At 38.5% G+C, this 13278-nt stretch overlaps 2 protein-coding genes across 7 annotated transcripts; one reads left to right on the top strand and one right to left on the bottom strand.

Annotated features, from left to right (window-relative positions):
• Positions 1–4118: 4118 nt before the first annotated feature.
• LOC110768328 (ARM repeat superfamily protein) lies at positions 4119–5921 on the bottom strand. The gene is made up of 6 exons (XM_088250794.1): positions 5764–5921; positions 5636–5675; positions 5209–5282; positions 5023–5116; positions 4806–4888; positions 4119–4458 (listed from the first exon to the last, which is right to left on the bottom strand). Exons 1-6 carry the CDS (start codon positions 5833–5835, stop codon positions 4282–4284), a joined length of 540 nt encoding a protein of 179 aa, XP_088106920.1. The 5' UTR covers positions 5836–5921; the 3' UTR covers positions 4119–4281.
• Positions 5922–5992: 71 nt separating this feature from the next.
• LOC110768326 (Pentatricopeptide repeat (PPR) superfamily protein) lies at positions 5993–13037 on the top strand. Of its 6 annotated transcripts, none has more exons than XM_088250791.1 (9): positions 5993–6149; positions 6776–6894; positions 7009–7054; positions 7315–7392; positions 7484–10109; positions 10855–11545; positions 11672–11867; positions 12244–12390; positions 12710–13037. In XM_088250791.1, the coding sequence occupies exons 2-6, from the start codon at positions 6836–6838 to the stop codon at positions 10980–10982; spliced, it is 2937 nt and encodes a 978-aa protein (XP_088106917.1). In that variant the 5' UTR covers positions 5993–6149; positions 6776–6835; the 3' UTR covers positions 10983–11545; positions 11672–11867; positions 12244–12390; positions 12710–13037. The 6 variants fall into 6 exon arrangements, with proteins under 6 accessions (XP_088106917.1, XP_088106916.1, XP_021827737.2 ...); XM_088250790.1 differs by having other exon boundaries at positions 12244–12536; XM_021972045.2 differs by lacking the exon at positions 12244–12390.
• The last annotated feature ends 241 nt before the right edge of the window (positions 13038–13278 follow it).

The raw sequence follows: 13278 nt of genomic DNA, 5'->3' as shown, positions 1-13278 counted from the left end.
GGGCGTGCCAGCACGGTCTACCGTGAGTCGATGTGTTGATGAATGTTGGATGGATAAGTGGTGCGCCTGTTTGAACTCGTCTTCCTAATCAAACGATTGTAGCCGAGAGAGGAACTGGTCTCGGCTGTTAGGTTCACGGCCTGAACTACAAGGCCGTTGAATGATGGTGTTGGTGGTGGGTTTTGGGCGGTGCTCTGGCGCGCTGCTCAGGGAGCGACGGTCGTGTGATATATGGGGTGAGTGAACGAACAACAAGGATGGTGCTCCGGCGCCTTGAAAATCAAGGGTCGTATGATATATTGATGAATGAATTTTCCTTACAATCTAACACTATTCCTAGGAAAGCAAGTAAAGATATTGAAAGTGCATTACAAGAAAAAATAAGTTGCTCCGTGTGAGGCTTTGTTTTGGTGTTGAACCCTTTGAATGTAGCTCGAGTCTTGTATTTATAGGAAGAGTCTCTGGAGGAGTAATCGAGGCTAAAAATCTGCATGGTGGAGCCTGATTGGAGCAAGTGGGCAATCCAATCGACATTTGGGATCGTGAAGTATGGTGGTGTGACCCCAGAAATCCCGGTGAATCTCGGTCGCCGCTCTTGATCGTGGGTTTTGAGCTTCTGGCCGTGGAGACGCATTTATGGCCTGGATAGCTGGTGAACCAATATCTCAGGCTGTCAGAATTCTTGTGAAAATGTCCACGTTTAATCACTCTGATCCTCATCACCAAATCCTGACTTCAATCACTTCCCACCTTCCCTCATGCATTAAATGCTTCTTTGTGGCCAGTGGGTTTGCTGCATTAAACAGGCACTACTTCATTAAATGAAGCCTGGGACCCTGCTGTCATGTGATGATTTGCCTTTAATGCCTTGGTCGTGATTTTGTTCGGCCTCGGCCTCGGCCTGCGCTTGAGGCCGAGATGATCATGCCTTAGCATTTCTTCTTTTGTCTTTAGGAAGGCGAAGTACCTTGGCGAAACGCTGCGTTTCAGTTTTTATGAACAAGTGCCAGGGCCGAGAGAAGGGGCTCCTTCGGCCAGCTTATGGCCGTGATTTATCAGGCACAAACAATAGTAGAAATTGCAAGGCAAAAGCAGATACATAAAATACTTTGCTAAAATCTGCTACATAATTTCTACTGTCTAGATGTCCTTTAACCCCTAAATGTGATTTATTTTTACAATATGATAAGATCCTCCAAATGTGATTTACATCTTTTTCATGCTACTGGTTCCAGGGCATAGGTCCTTCTACCCTCACTTTATGGATTACTCTAATGATCAGTTGCAACTAGGACATGATGGTGATCTGATAGACTCTGCCACTTCAATGGACAGAAAGAAGACTGGTAGTGAGATGATGGCTGCTCTTGTCAATAATGTATCTATTATATTACATAGCATCAATGCTGGTGGGGAAAGATTGAGAGGAGACAAGCTCACCCATGCAAATGAAGTTATCTTGAAAGCTAAACTATTGTTTGGAGATGTGACTCTGCATAAAATGGATGTAATGAAAGGTTTTTTCATCAGTCCCTTGCTTCTTGACTTGGAAACTATAGCCAGCAGCATGATGAAAAATTTCGATGTGTTAAGTAGTTTGGGGGACACCAACGAGGGAACCAAACTCAGCGAGTTCCTTTTTGACTGTGTCATAGAGCATTTAGACTCAAAATATGGTCGATACTGTAACTTCGGATTCAGATTTTGGGAAAAACTGCCTTTATGCATGAACCGTAAGTTGATGATTCAAGAGGTTGAAGACGAGATGAAAAAGTGGACAGATTTGGCTAGAATGAATCCTGATGAGATGATAAAATGGGATATGAATCATGCCTACCTCAAACCTATCTTTTGCTACTCCTCGAGCAAAATTAGAAACGAAAACAAAAATAAAACGAAAAGCTAACTAAACCACTTTCGCAGGTAATCTCAATGGCACTTAGGATGTGCCACAAGCCGTTAAACCTCTAGATGTCCCTAATAGGAGGAGTTGTGTCTCCTAAGGGTTTACTAGTTACGATACCCACAAACGTTTTACTACAAAACAAAGTTGTTAAAGACACCACTTGAAACAAGCTAATAAAAACCAATGCATGTCAATCCCATTTGCATCACTAAAGCTATGCCACTTTGAATACATTGCATCTTGGTGTAATGTGTAATATCAAAAGTCATAAAATCAACTTCGAAGAACTTCGAAGCGTAGGGTTAGAGCTCGAAGAACAGTAGCGAATGAGGAGCCCTTAGACCATGGTATGTTAGGGCTTTAGATATATTGGTGTGCTCTTGAATCTTCCAGTAGGAGAGGAGCCAGGAATTGTGACAAAGGGAGATGGAGAAAGAAGTAAGAGAGAGAGAGGGAGATAGAGAGAGAAGCTAGAATATTCTGGTATGAAGGAAAAAGAAATACAAGGGAAATTAAAAAGAAAAAATAATCTTTTTTAACGGGTTGCAAATAGAACTAGGGCGTACGAAGCACATCATTGAAGATTAAAAAAATATATTTTTAAGGCGTGCATTATTGTGTACCGTAAATATGAAGCATTAACGATACGCACAAAAAGAGTGCTGTAAATTTTAAGCCATAAAAGCTCTACTTTGGTGTAGTGATTTATGTGCAATTGCATATCTTGGTTCACAAAGTGACTTCAGCATATTAAACGTACTAGAAACAATATAGTTCTTATTGAAAAGATTTACATTCAAATTTGTATATAGTTCTTATTGAAAAGTTTTACATTCAAATTTGTATCAACAATAGTTAGTAACATAATATTATTGATATTTTTTATATTTGTAATTATTACTATTTCATTATTTTTTTTTCATTCTTTTATTATTATTTATTGGTCAATGAAAGTATTCGTGTTTACATATACCACATGTCGTCCAGATGTGTACCATTCAAACAAGATGTGCATGATTTAAAGTGTTATTTGTTGATGAGGGATAACCCAGAAAGAGCGATCTAACCTATATATCAACACATTATGTAATTAAATTGCATTATTAGGTAGCCAAGGTATAGGAGATTCGTTTACTTAGTAAATTAGAATGTTGGGTCAGCATAATTAGGGGTAGGTATTGGAACCGAAGAACCGGTAAACCGAGTTGAACAGGGCTAGAAAAAACCTAAAAAACCTTGTTAACTAAAAAGTCAACTTTAGGTCAAAAAATTGAACCAGACTTGTTTGGTTCAGTTACGATTCCGATTTTCGTAGTGAGAAAGCCGGTTCGAACCAAACCAAACGGGCTGTGTGATTTTTAGTTTATTTTTCCAAATATTTAAGCCCAATGTCAAATTCCCAAGCCCAACCTAATGCTCTCCCAAGCCAAACTCCAAATCACATGTCATTTACAAGCCCAACCCTTGTATTTTAATGTATTTTAACTCTATTACTTAATAACCTAGCCCCACCTTTATCTTTCTTTAGAGCATCTCTAAGAGTATAGGCAAATGAAGTAGGCAAAAGTGTACTATATAGACTGATGTGGCATGTTGCCTATTCAGTTGGCTCTTGGAAAAAACTGCTCACTCCAATGGACAAGACAAATGAACTAGGCAATGTTGCCTATTACACAAATTATCACTCTTATGAAATTAGAAAATAGTTGTTTACTAATTATAAATTTTCTTATTAAAGTAAAAAAATAAAAGTTCAACCACACTATATTATTATAGTTTATTATTATTTAAACTAAACTTACAAATATTGTTTTACTTAAAGTATTGGAGATTTTCCTATTAATATTAGATTTGCTTTGGATAGTATTAATGTCACTTTCACTATGTCTAGTTTCGAATTTACTTTTGTTTTCATCAGTTGTTCAACGTTAAAGCAATAACACCAGAAAATAGAAGAAAGAACAAAAAGGCCCCGGAATAAATAGTCTAAAAATCAAAAAAATCCCCATGGAAGAGATGGTAATGACCCCCTTGGAGATGTTAGTTCTGGGTTGCAAGATTTGACCTTTTCCAATGTTCTTTCACATGTGGGAAGCAAAGTAACCCAATATAACCAACCAGTTTTCCAGTTGTTTTAGGAGATATTAGTTTTGTCTTCACAACTTATTTTGGACCATTAGATCAAATCATTTAAATCCAGCCGTCGAAAATGTGGATGCACCAATACAATGGCCGTACAGCAGAATTTTTGGTATAAAGGTGTTGGCAAAACAACTATGCCGAAAAATATGTTGAACAAAATTTTCTGAAGGAAACAGAAATGCTTACAAAGACCAAAAATCCAGATGCATCATAAAACAAGAGCTACTTTCTCTCTAAGCAGTTTCAGAAACATGTTTGTCCAAAAATGCCTTGGCTAGATTACTGAAACTGACACTCACTTCTTCAGCTGCAGCATATCTCTTCATGACATCAACCACCTCTGGCTTCATAATCTCCCCCTTGTTAGATGCGTTGCATAGATAATAAAGTGATCCAATTGCATAATTCACCTAACAATCAATTAATTTGTCAAATATTCTATATCGTCGTAAAAACATAAGTCAGTTTTCATTACCAACCATCAAGAATCTTGTTGATCAATCAAAATGTTAGTGGTGTATAAATAGTTTCAAATGCACACATTATTTTAAACTAGGTATATTGGCTCAGTTCAGAGTGCCCTCTATTATAAGAGTTTATCAGGTCCAACTTTTGAATACCATCCCCAGGAAACAATTAGTAAAACCAATGAGAATTATGAGGTTATAAAACACACATGAACTACTCCTGCAACTGAAAAAGAAACAGAACAAGCACGGCATGTGCACACCGACACAAAGTACAAGTTCCTACTTACAGTGTTTCTAACTGGGCTTGATAAACATTGAATAACAAGAGGGATCCCACCACACCGAGTGATAATTACAGCATTTGCCGGATCTGCAACTTAAAACATTAAAGTTAAAACTTAAAATAAATACACAACTCACATACTAGTGCTAGCTACTTACTAGATGGTGTCTTAAGAACTAGGAGTAGCAGAGTCAGTATAAGGATTAAATAGGTAAACTTACCGGCGCAGCAATTGCAGATTCCTCCTAAACCAAATTCCACCAGCTTCTCATTCGGTTCTGTTATGCAGTCCACAAAAAGTTCCAACACATTGAGCTGTTTGTAATCTTAAAATGCTTGTCAGGCTAAAATGGTCATGGAACTTTTATACCAAAATAGAAAACTGAATATCAAAATACGTTTTATACCTGCCGCAAGAAGGTATAGTTGTAAGGATCATAAGCAAAGTTGGCCAAATTAGCAACAATTTTCTCTTTTGTCTCTGTACAGAAAGAAAGGAACAAATAACTAATCAAATGACCTTGAGATGAATCAGTTGTCATTGACTCACCAGAAGAATTCTAACACCAGATACCCTGTCTCCTGCCTGATATCACAAAATTACTGACACTCGGTGGAAATGAAGTTCAAAATCACAACAAATTTTTCATTGCCAAGGTTGAAACTAGTGCTGCAAGTGCTAGGTTATCACTTGTAATCATGAAAATGCACAAATATAAGAAAGGGTCTAGGCACCAACATAAGCAACGAAATCCAAACTGCAGAGAGATAGAGAGCTATAAAATGCAAGGAATAAGGTTAAGAGTATAGGCAAGGGCAAGGGCAAGGACATACCTTCATCATCTGTTGTATTCTGAAATTGAGAAACCAATTCCTGGAACAAAAAAGGAAGACCTAAGCTGGATAATAATAAAATTTTCAATTAACAAGAAGATAGATTTTTACGGTGTAGGGCCAGTTACCTGAAGGTATTGCAGCCTTGGAGTTCCAGATCTTCCAGTTCGCTCTTCTTGCCTCCGTTCATTCGTAAACATTATATGCCTCCGAGTGCGAGGAAGAAGAAGAAGAAGAAGAGAGGACGCCTGTTTTTCTTTTCATTTTTAACTAGCTTACTGAAATAGTAAAGATCAGAAAAACGTTAAACAAATACGACGTCGTTTTGGAAAAAAACAAATTAAAGACGCGCGCTGCCTTTGCTGCGTTTCAGTGAGGAATTTTGTCGAGCAGGTGGTACCACTCTTGCCTCCTATGGTGTTTTCCGGCCTTCCGGGGGTCAAGTGACCACCGTTTCCCCAACGCGCCTGCTCCAGCGGTTCCTTCCACTCGCACGGCGTCGTATTGAGCTCAGGTCTGCAATTTTTTCCTATTTGGTTGTATTTGGATTTTCAGCTCTCTGTCTGTTTATCTATGTAGCTCTACCTCTGGCTTTTCAGCTCACTTCATCTAATAGTTCCATTAGTTCGAGCATGCCTTATTATAGTTCTTAGTTGGCTCTCAAGGAACTTGGTAGAGTTACTTAGGATGGTCATTGATTCTTTGTAATCTTTGTATGACCACAGCAAGACATGATTTGCAAACATTAGTAGAATTTGGATAATTCATTGCCATTTGGGATTAATTCTTTTGAAGTTATGATGCTGATTCTGCTGAAGCAGTAAAATAAAAGGATTAAATATAGTCCACAAGAACCATAACCTTGCAAAGCCCCGACAGCCAGCACTGGCATGGCTTCATGGGTTGGGAAATTGAGAAGAAATAACAAAGAATGATAATTAAATTGTTAGGCTACTGCATAAGAATATTTGTGTAGAACTGGTACCAACATTGTCATTTGTTACTGTGCATTGTCTATATCTTTCACCCAATGAGTCAGTGCCTTTTGCCGTTGAGTGAATGTTTGTATTGCTATGGTTGGTTTGGCATTAATCTAACATGTGATGTTTTTCTTCATTTTGTTATGTGGGAAACTTGCAGGATGGGCAATATCCCCGACCTTCTGACCCTGCTTATGAGCAAGCACTGGATTCCTCAGCTATGGTAGCTCGACATAAATGCATACCTCTTTTAGAAGCACTTCTAAGATGGAGAGAAAGGTCGGTTTCTCCCTTTTCCAAAGATATGCGGGAGGCATTGTTGTTGATCTGAGTTATTCATTGTTTTCAGTCTAACCATATCATTTTGTAACTGGGAAAATCTTTTTCTTGCAGTGAATCCCCAAAAGGTGAAAATGAGGCATCTACATTCCAAAGAAAGGTTTGTATGGAGATTAGTTTGTCAAAAGCTTGTTTCTTTGACCAGATGCGTTTGTTCTTTATTGTATATGGTGGAGGTCAAGAAAGTTCGGCCTCTAACATCAATGCAGTTCATAGCTCTTTATTGCATAAAATAGCATCTAAAAATATCAGAGTTTATGAGTTTTTTTCATTATTTTCAATGTATGTCAATATATATATTTATTTGTTATTGGGGAGTCTGCTTCATTAGTTATAACTTTCATACTACGTTTACTGAAGCCCAGCATGCAGTGGAGTGCAATTTTTGTTCAGCATGTATTCGCTTTTTCAAGTGCTGTCCACAAGAAGGACTTACGGGTTAGTTCATTGCATTGCTATTTTATTTTACCTTGAGGCTTGTGAGGTTGTGCTATTCAGCGAAATAAAACAAGCTTTGTTCTTACTGCAGAGAAACTTTGGTCTGGGCTTGAAATCTCTTTACCAACAAACACAACCACCCATTTACTCATTCTCTACTCTCGCACAGAACCAAACAACACCCACCAAGAATTTCAAAACATTCTCCCACATTTTCCAGCAATGCTCCCATGGCAGAGCTCCGAATCCAGGAAAACAAGCCCACGCTCGCATGATAGTTTCTGGGTTTGAGCCCACTGTCTTTGTTACAAATTGTTTGATCCAAATGTACGTAAAGTGTGGCGTTTTGGAATATGCAAGTATGGTGTTTGATGGAATGCCGCAGCGGGACACAGTCTCATGGAACACCATGATTTTTGGGTACGCTGAGAGTGGAAACATGGGGTTTGCGCAGTCTTGTTTTGATGTTATGCCCGAGAGAGATGTGGTCTCTTGGAATTCTTTGATTTCAGGGTACTTGCAGAATGGTGACTATCATAAGTCTATTGAAGTTTATGTGAATATGGGGAATGTGGGTGTGGAATTCGACTGTACTACGACTGCTATGGTTCTGAAAGCATGTTCTGTTATGGAAGAGATTGGTTTGGGGATTCAAATTCATTGTGTTTCAGTCAAGATGGGTTTTGATATTGATGTGGTCACGGGAAGTGCTTTAGTAGATATGTATGGGAAGTGTAAGGAACTGGATTGTTCACTTCGGGTTTTCCGTGAATTGCCTGAAAAGAATTGGGTTTGTTGGAGCGCTGTGATTGCAGGTTCTGTTCAGAATGACCAGTTTGTCAAGGGTATAGATCTGTTTAAGGAGATGCACAAAGCAGGAGTCGGGGTAAGCCAATCTATCTATGCTAGTGTCTTCAGGTCCTGTGCAGGATTATCTGCATGTAGGTTAGGCACTCAGTTTCATGTACATGCTATAAAGACAGACTTCCTATATGATGTGATAGTTGGAACTGCCACATTGGACATGTATGCAAAATGTGGCAGTATGTCTGATGCTAGAAAGATATTCAACTTGATGCCAAATCGTAGTTTGCAGTCATATAATGCAACTATTGTTGGCTATGCTCGAAATGAGCAAGGTTTTGAAGCTCTTGAGTTATTTCTGCTTTTGCTGAAGTCTGGTCTTGGTTTTGATGAGATAACATTATCTGGTGCACTCAGTGCTTGTGCAGTGATCAAGGGGCACTTGGAGGGGCTTCAACTGCAAGTATTAGTGGTTAAGAGTAGCTTGAGATCAAATATATGTGTAGCAAATGCCATTTTGGACATGTATGGTAAATGTGGAGATCTGTTTGGGGCCTCTCGCGTGTTTGATGAGATGGTAAGTAGAGATGCTGTGTCTTGGAATGCAATTATTGCAGCTCATGGACAGAATGAAAATGAAAAGGAGACACTTTCATTCTTCGTTTCCATGCTCCGCTCAAGGATGGAGCCAGATGAGTTCACCTTTGGCAGTGTTCTAAAAGTGTGTGCGGCTCAACATTCTTTAAATTATGGGATGGAAATCCATAGCAGAGTTATTAAATCTGGAATGGGCATGAACTTGTTTATTGGAGGTGCCCTTGTCGATATGTACTGCAAGTGCGGAATGATGGAAGAGGCAGAAAAGATACATGACAGAACAGAAGAACAAACCATGGTTTCATGGAATGCAATCATATCTGGTTTCTCACTACATAAGCAAAATGAGGATGCACAGAGATATTTCTCTCAGATGTTGGAAATGGGTGCAGAACCTGATAAATTCACATACGCAACGGTTCTTGATACATGTGCTAATTTGGCTACTGTTGGACTTGGGAGGCAGATCCATGCTCAGATTATCAAGCATGAATTGCAATTAGATGTATACATAACCAGCACTCTTGTTGATATGTACTCAAAGTGTGGCAACATGCAAGATTCTTATCTAATGTTCAAAAAGGCACCTAAGCGAGATGCTGTTACATGGAATGCCATGATTTCTGGGTATGCAAACTTCGGCCTTGGAGAAGATGCCCTTAGAATTTTTGAGAACATGCAGCTTGAGAATGTTAAGCCAAACCACTCCACTTTTGTTTCAATACTCCGAGCCTGTGGACATATAGGACAAGTTGAAAAGGGGTTACATTATTTCCGCACAATGCTTAATGACTATGGTTTACACCCTCAGTTGGAGCATTACTCGTGTATGGTGGATATCATAGGGAGGTCAGGTCAAGTTCATGAGGCCCTGAGGCTTATTCAAGATATGCCTTTCAAAGCTGATGACATTATATGGAGGACGCTGCTTAGCATTTGCAAGCTCCATGGAAATGTAGAAGCGGCTGAAAAAGCAGCCAGCTCTATTTTGCAACTGGATCCTCAAGATTCTTCTACCTATGTTCTACTATCAAATATATATGCTGAAGCTGGAATGTGGGGTGAGGTCTCGAAGATGAGGAAAACAATGAAGCGTAGCAAATTGAAGAAAGAGCCTGGTTGCAGCTGGATTGAGGTGAAAGATGAGTTACATGCATTCCTGGTTGGGGACAAGGCTCATCCAAGATGTAACGAGGTGTATGAGAAGCTCGATTTGCTAGTTGCTGAGATGATGAGAGTTGGATATAGGCCGGAAATTGATGTCCTGCTTGATGAGGAGATGGAAGAACAGGAGCTTGAAGATAAGCTCAAAATTAGTATGCATAATGATTAGTTTAAACTCCATTTTTCTTGTTACAATTCAGAATACGGAATGAGCTGGGAAATGAATATGAATGAGTTGGAAAACAAGTCAAACAACATGTTCACAAGAATGACCAATTTTTGCAAGTCCAATCCGCAAAATAATTCTTAATTTAGCCTCCTTCGTATGAGCATAGTTACCTTATCTCGCATTAGGTGACTGAATATCAAGTTATGATAGTTGGAATTGATGGAATTTGCTAACATTATCCTCCACTCCTAATAATTTGATACCTTTTACAGCGATAAATAGTTTTTTTACCTGTACAAATCATCATGGTGGTCCTGGAATTGTCTTGTTTATTTTGTGAATATTCTCATTTTCAAATCTCTTGTACTTGCCACTAATGGGGCCGTTGGTGCATGATAAATTCATGTGCCACAGTTACAGAGACATCTTTTGGTATTTGGATTTTCACTCTGATTATATGCTAGAATTACAGGTTTTTCTCCCAAAAGGGTTCTTCTCATATTCTGTGGTTGTAATGTTTCTCTTGAAGTTGGCTTTTAAATGTTTTATTTTGGATGGTAGGGTTGGTGTTTGGTGTTTTATTTCCTTTTATCAGTTCAACTGTTTTTCCTCCCCTTTGTAATTATTGTTAAATATGATTTTTCTATCAAGCTAGTGCTGTCTATTACATCCTCCCCTAGCATGTTTATATTTTTCATTTAATTTCATGCAGACAATTTTTGTGTCAGGTTGGTTACCCTTGGTAACTCTTCTTCTATGTCTTGGTGATGGTGCAATTTTCATCAACAACTTAAGCTCTCACTTGGATCAACTCTACAAGCTTCTTAGAGTGAATCCAAGAACAAATTTGCGTTAGAGGACAATAAAGCGTGCATTTGTTTAATTGGTTGTTGTGTCCCTGGTCCAATCATGTTGTCTTATAATGTTAATTTGTTGTGGGGTAGGAGCCTATCCTTATGGTCTTTCATTCAGGTGTAAGTTGTATGACATTATGTGGTTTATTCATTTAGGACAAGACCCATCGTTTCATGGCCATGGACTGTCTTCACTGAGTTTTGAGCTTTTACTTGAGGGTCCACACAGAGGATCAGCCACCTAATTGTACATGAGACTACTTAGACAGTGCAACCTCACAACTCGTGACAGTTCTGAAGAAAGGAATGCTTACTCAGGACATCCAACATGATAAACTTGTGGAGTTCTGTGTGACCTTGATTTTGCCATGAACCATATGATACTCAAATTGCTGAAGCAAGATAGTACTAGTGAAGCAAAGGTCATTGGTCTCCATTCTTTGCTTGCCATTGTCATGTCAACTTCAAGTAGCTGAAGTTTTCAACTGATCTTCATTTGAGTCTTCATATGCCAAAAATATGAACCTGAACTAATATTATAATCGATGACTTGAAAGAGCATGAGGTGTGCTATCTTCCTATCTTTAACCATTCTCTATTCATTCCCCCTATCCTGCTTTTCATTTGAGTTGCAATGTTGCAAATGTGTCTCTTGTTGTGTTCATTCATGGATCTTTTTCTAATGTTTCAGGGATGACATCATGCAGAGCTGCTATTGGGATTCTGGCATCCATTTGATTATGGACGAGAATCTGGTGCAACCCCTCCTGAGTGACACTTCAATCTGTAATATTTGAGAGCCTTGATAAGAACAGGTGGGCTTGTTGTCTTAGTGAGCTTGTCAAATACGCAGCTGAACTTTGCCCAAGATCTGGCCATGAGGCAAAGTAAGTTTATTGTTGTTTACGTATAGTTATTTTAACACATGTTTCTTTTGATTTCAAAAAAAGATGTATGTTCCTTTCCAGTATTGGTGTGCTCTTCTGAGTTTGAACTTATTGTATTTAAGAGTGGCTCAACTAAAGAAGGGATTACTAAAATGTAGAGTTTGCGAAGAAAAAAAAAATCTTAGGTTGCACATACATGTTAAATGTTTTTGTTAGGCACAATTTCGGTGCATTTGTTGCTGGGAACACGATTTTGCTTGTATGGCTATATTACTCTTATCTTTTACATGCTTTATTAGGATCAGTATTTCCAGGTCAACCCAAATTTCAAGACTGAAATTCCACGATCTTATCGCAACACAATCTTTATTTGTAGGGCAGAGGTTATGCAACGTCTGCCTCATATCACATCTGTTGAGTTGGGTGGGAAGGCTAATCAGTCACAAGATGCAGACAACAAATGGGATCAGTGGCTTATGTGTGCAATGGTTGTATATTCGTCCGCCAAATAATAGAGAAGCTGGTAGTATAGTTGCAACCCAAGATCTTTACCATCTAATTTTGTCCGTCTCTAAAATCTTGATCTGGATTTCAGTATAACCTTTCTCTATTCTCTTTTTCTTGTTCCTGTGAGTACAATAAATTTGTCGGGGGGTGTCAGAATCTGGGGTCAGTTCTAAATCCATACTGTAGGATGCTATTATGTTACTACTAGTTTGAGGTCTGTTGCGTCTGTAAGGGTTTGCTCTAATTAGAGTACTTATAATCTTTTTCTTTGATAACTATTCCATGCTTCTTGATTCTTTTCAACTGGTTAGACTAAATTTCATCTCTAAATTTAGCATGCAGCCACAGTGACTCTTGGCCGCTCGCATCTGGAAGCATTTGAAATCATTTTTACTGACCTTGCTGCATCTTTCATTGATGAGGTTTCTTCTTCGGAGACACAGGGAAAACCAAAGTGGAAGGTGCTGTATGGTTAAACTCCTCAAATTTCTTTTATTTGATGCTCTGACATTTGAAGAAGACACTGAGCATTATGGCATTATCAATGTTCTGAATATGTACTGGAGAGTGCGTCGATTTGCAGTACTTTATAGTTCTGTTACTTGATATTGAACTCTAGAGGACTTCTGGTATGCTTATAGAATTTAATAGTACTTGTAGAATTTTTTATATTTTTATAATCATGTTATTACAATTTACATATCATAAATAAATGGGTAAATCTCGTATCTAATATAACAACTTCCATAATAAGCACGGCCACCTCTCATTCCGTGACTTTGATTTAGAAGTTAACTTATAATGACATCAAGGCACTCCTTGCAATGCAAGTCATAAAGATCCCAAGTACATTGAGCAGCACCGTAAACTAAATCTGTGCTCGATACCCCAAACATGAGGTTCC

The sequence above is a fragment of the Prunus avium genome, chromosome 3 (assembly GCF_965620075.1).
Source record: "Prunus avium chromosome 3, drPruAviu1.hap1.1, whole genome shotgun sequence".
NCBI classification, from domain to species: Eukaryota; Viridiplantae; Streptophyta; class Magnoliopsida; order Rosales; family Rosaceae; genus Prunus; species Prunus avium.
The sequence above is the reverse complement of the archived record's forward strand: the minus strand, read 5'-3'. Positions and strand labels throughout refer to the sequence as shown.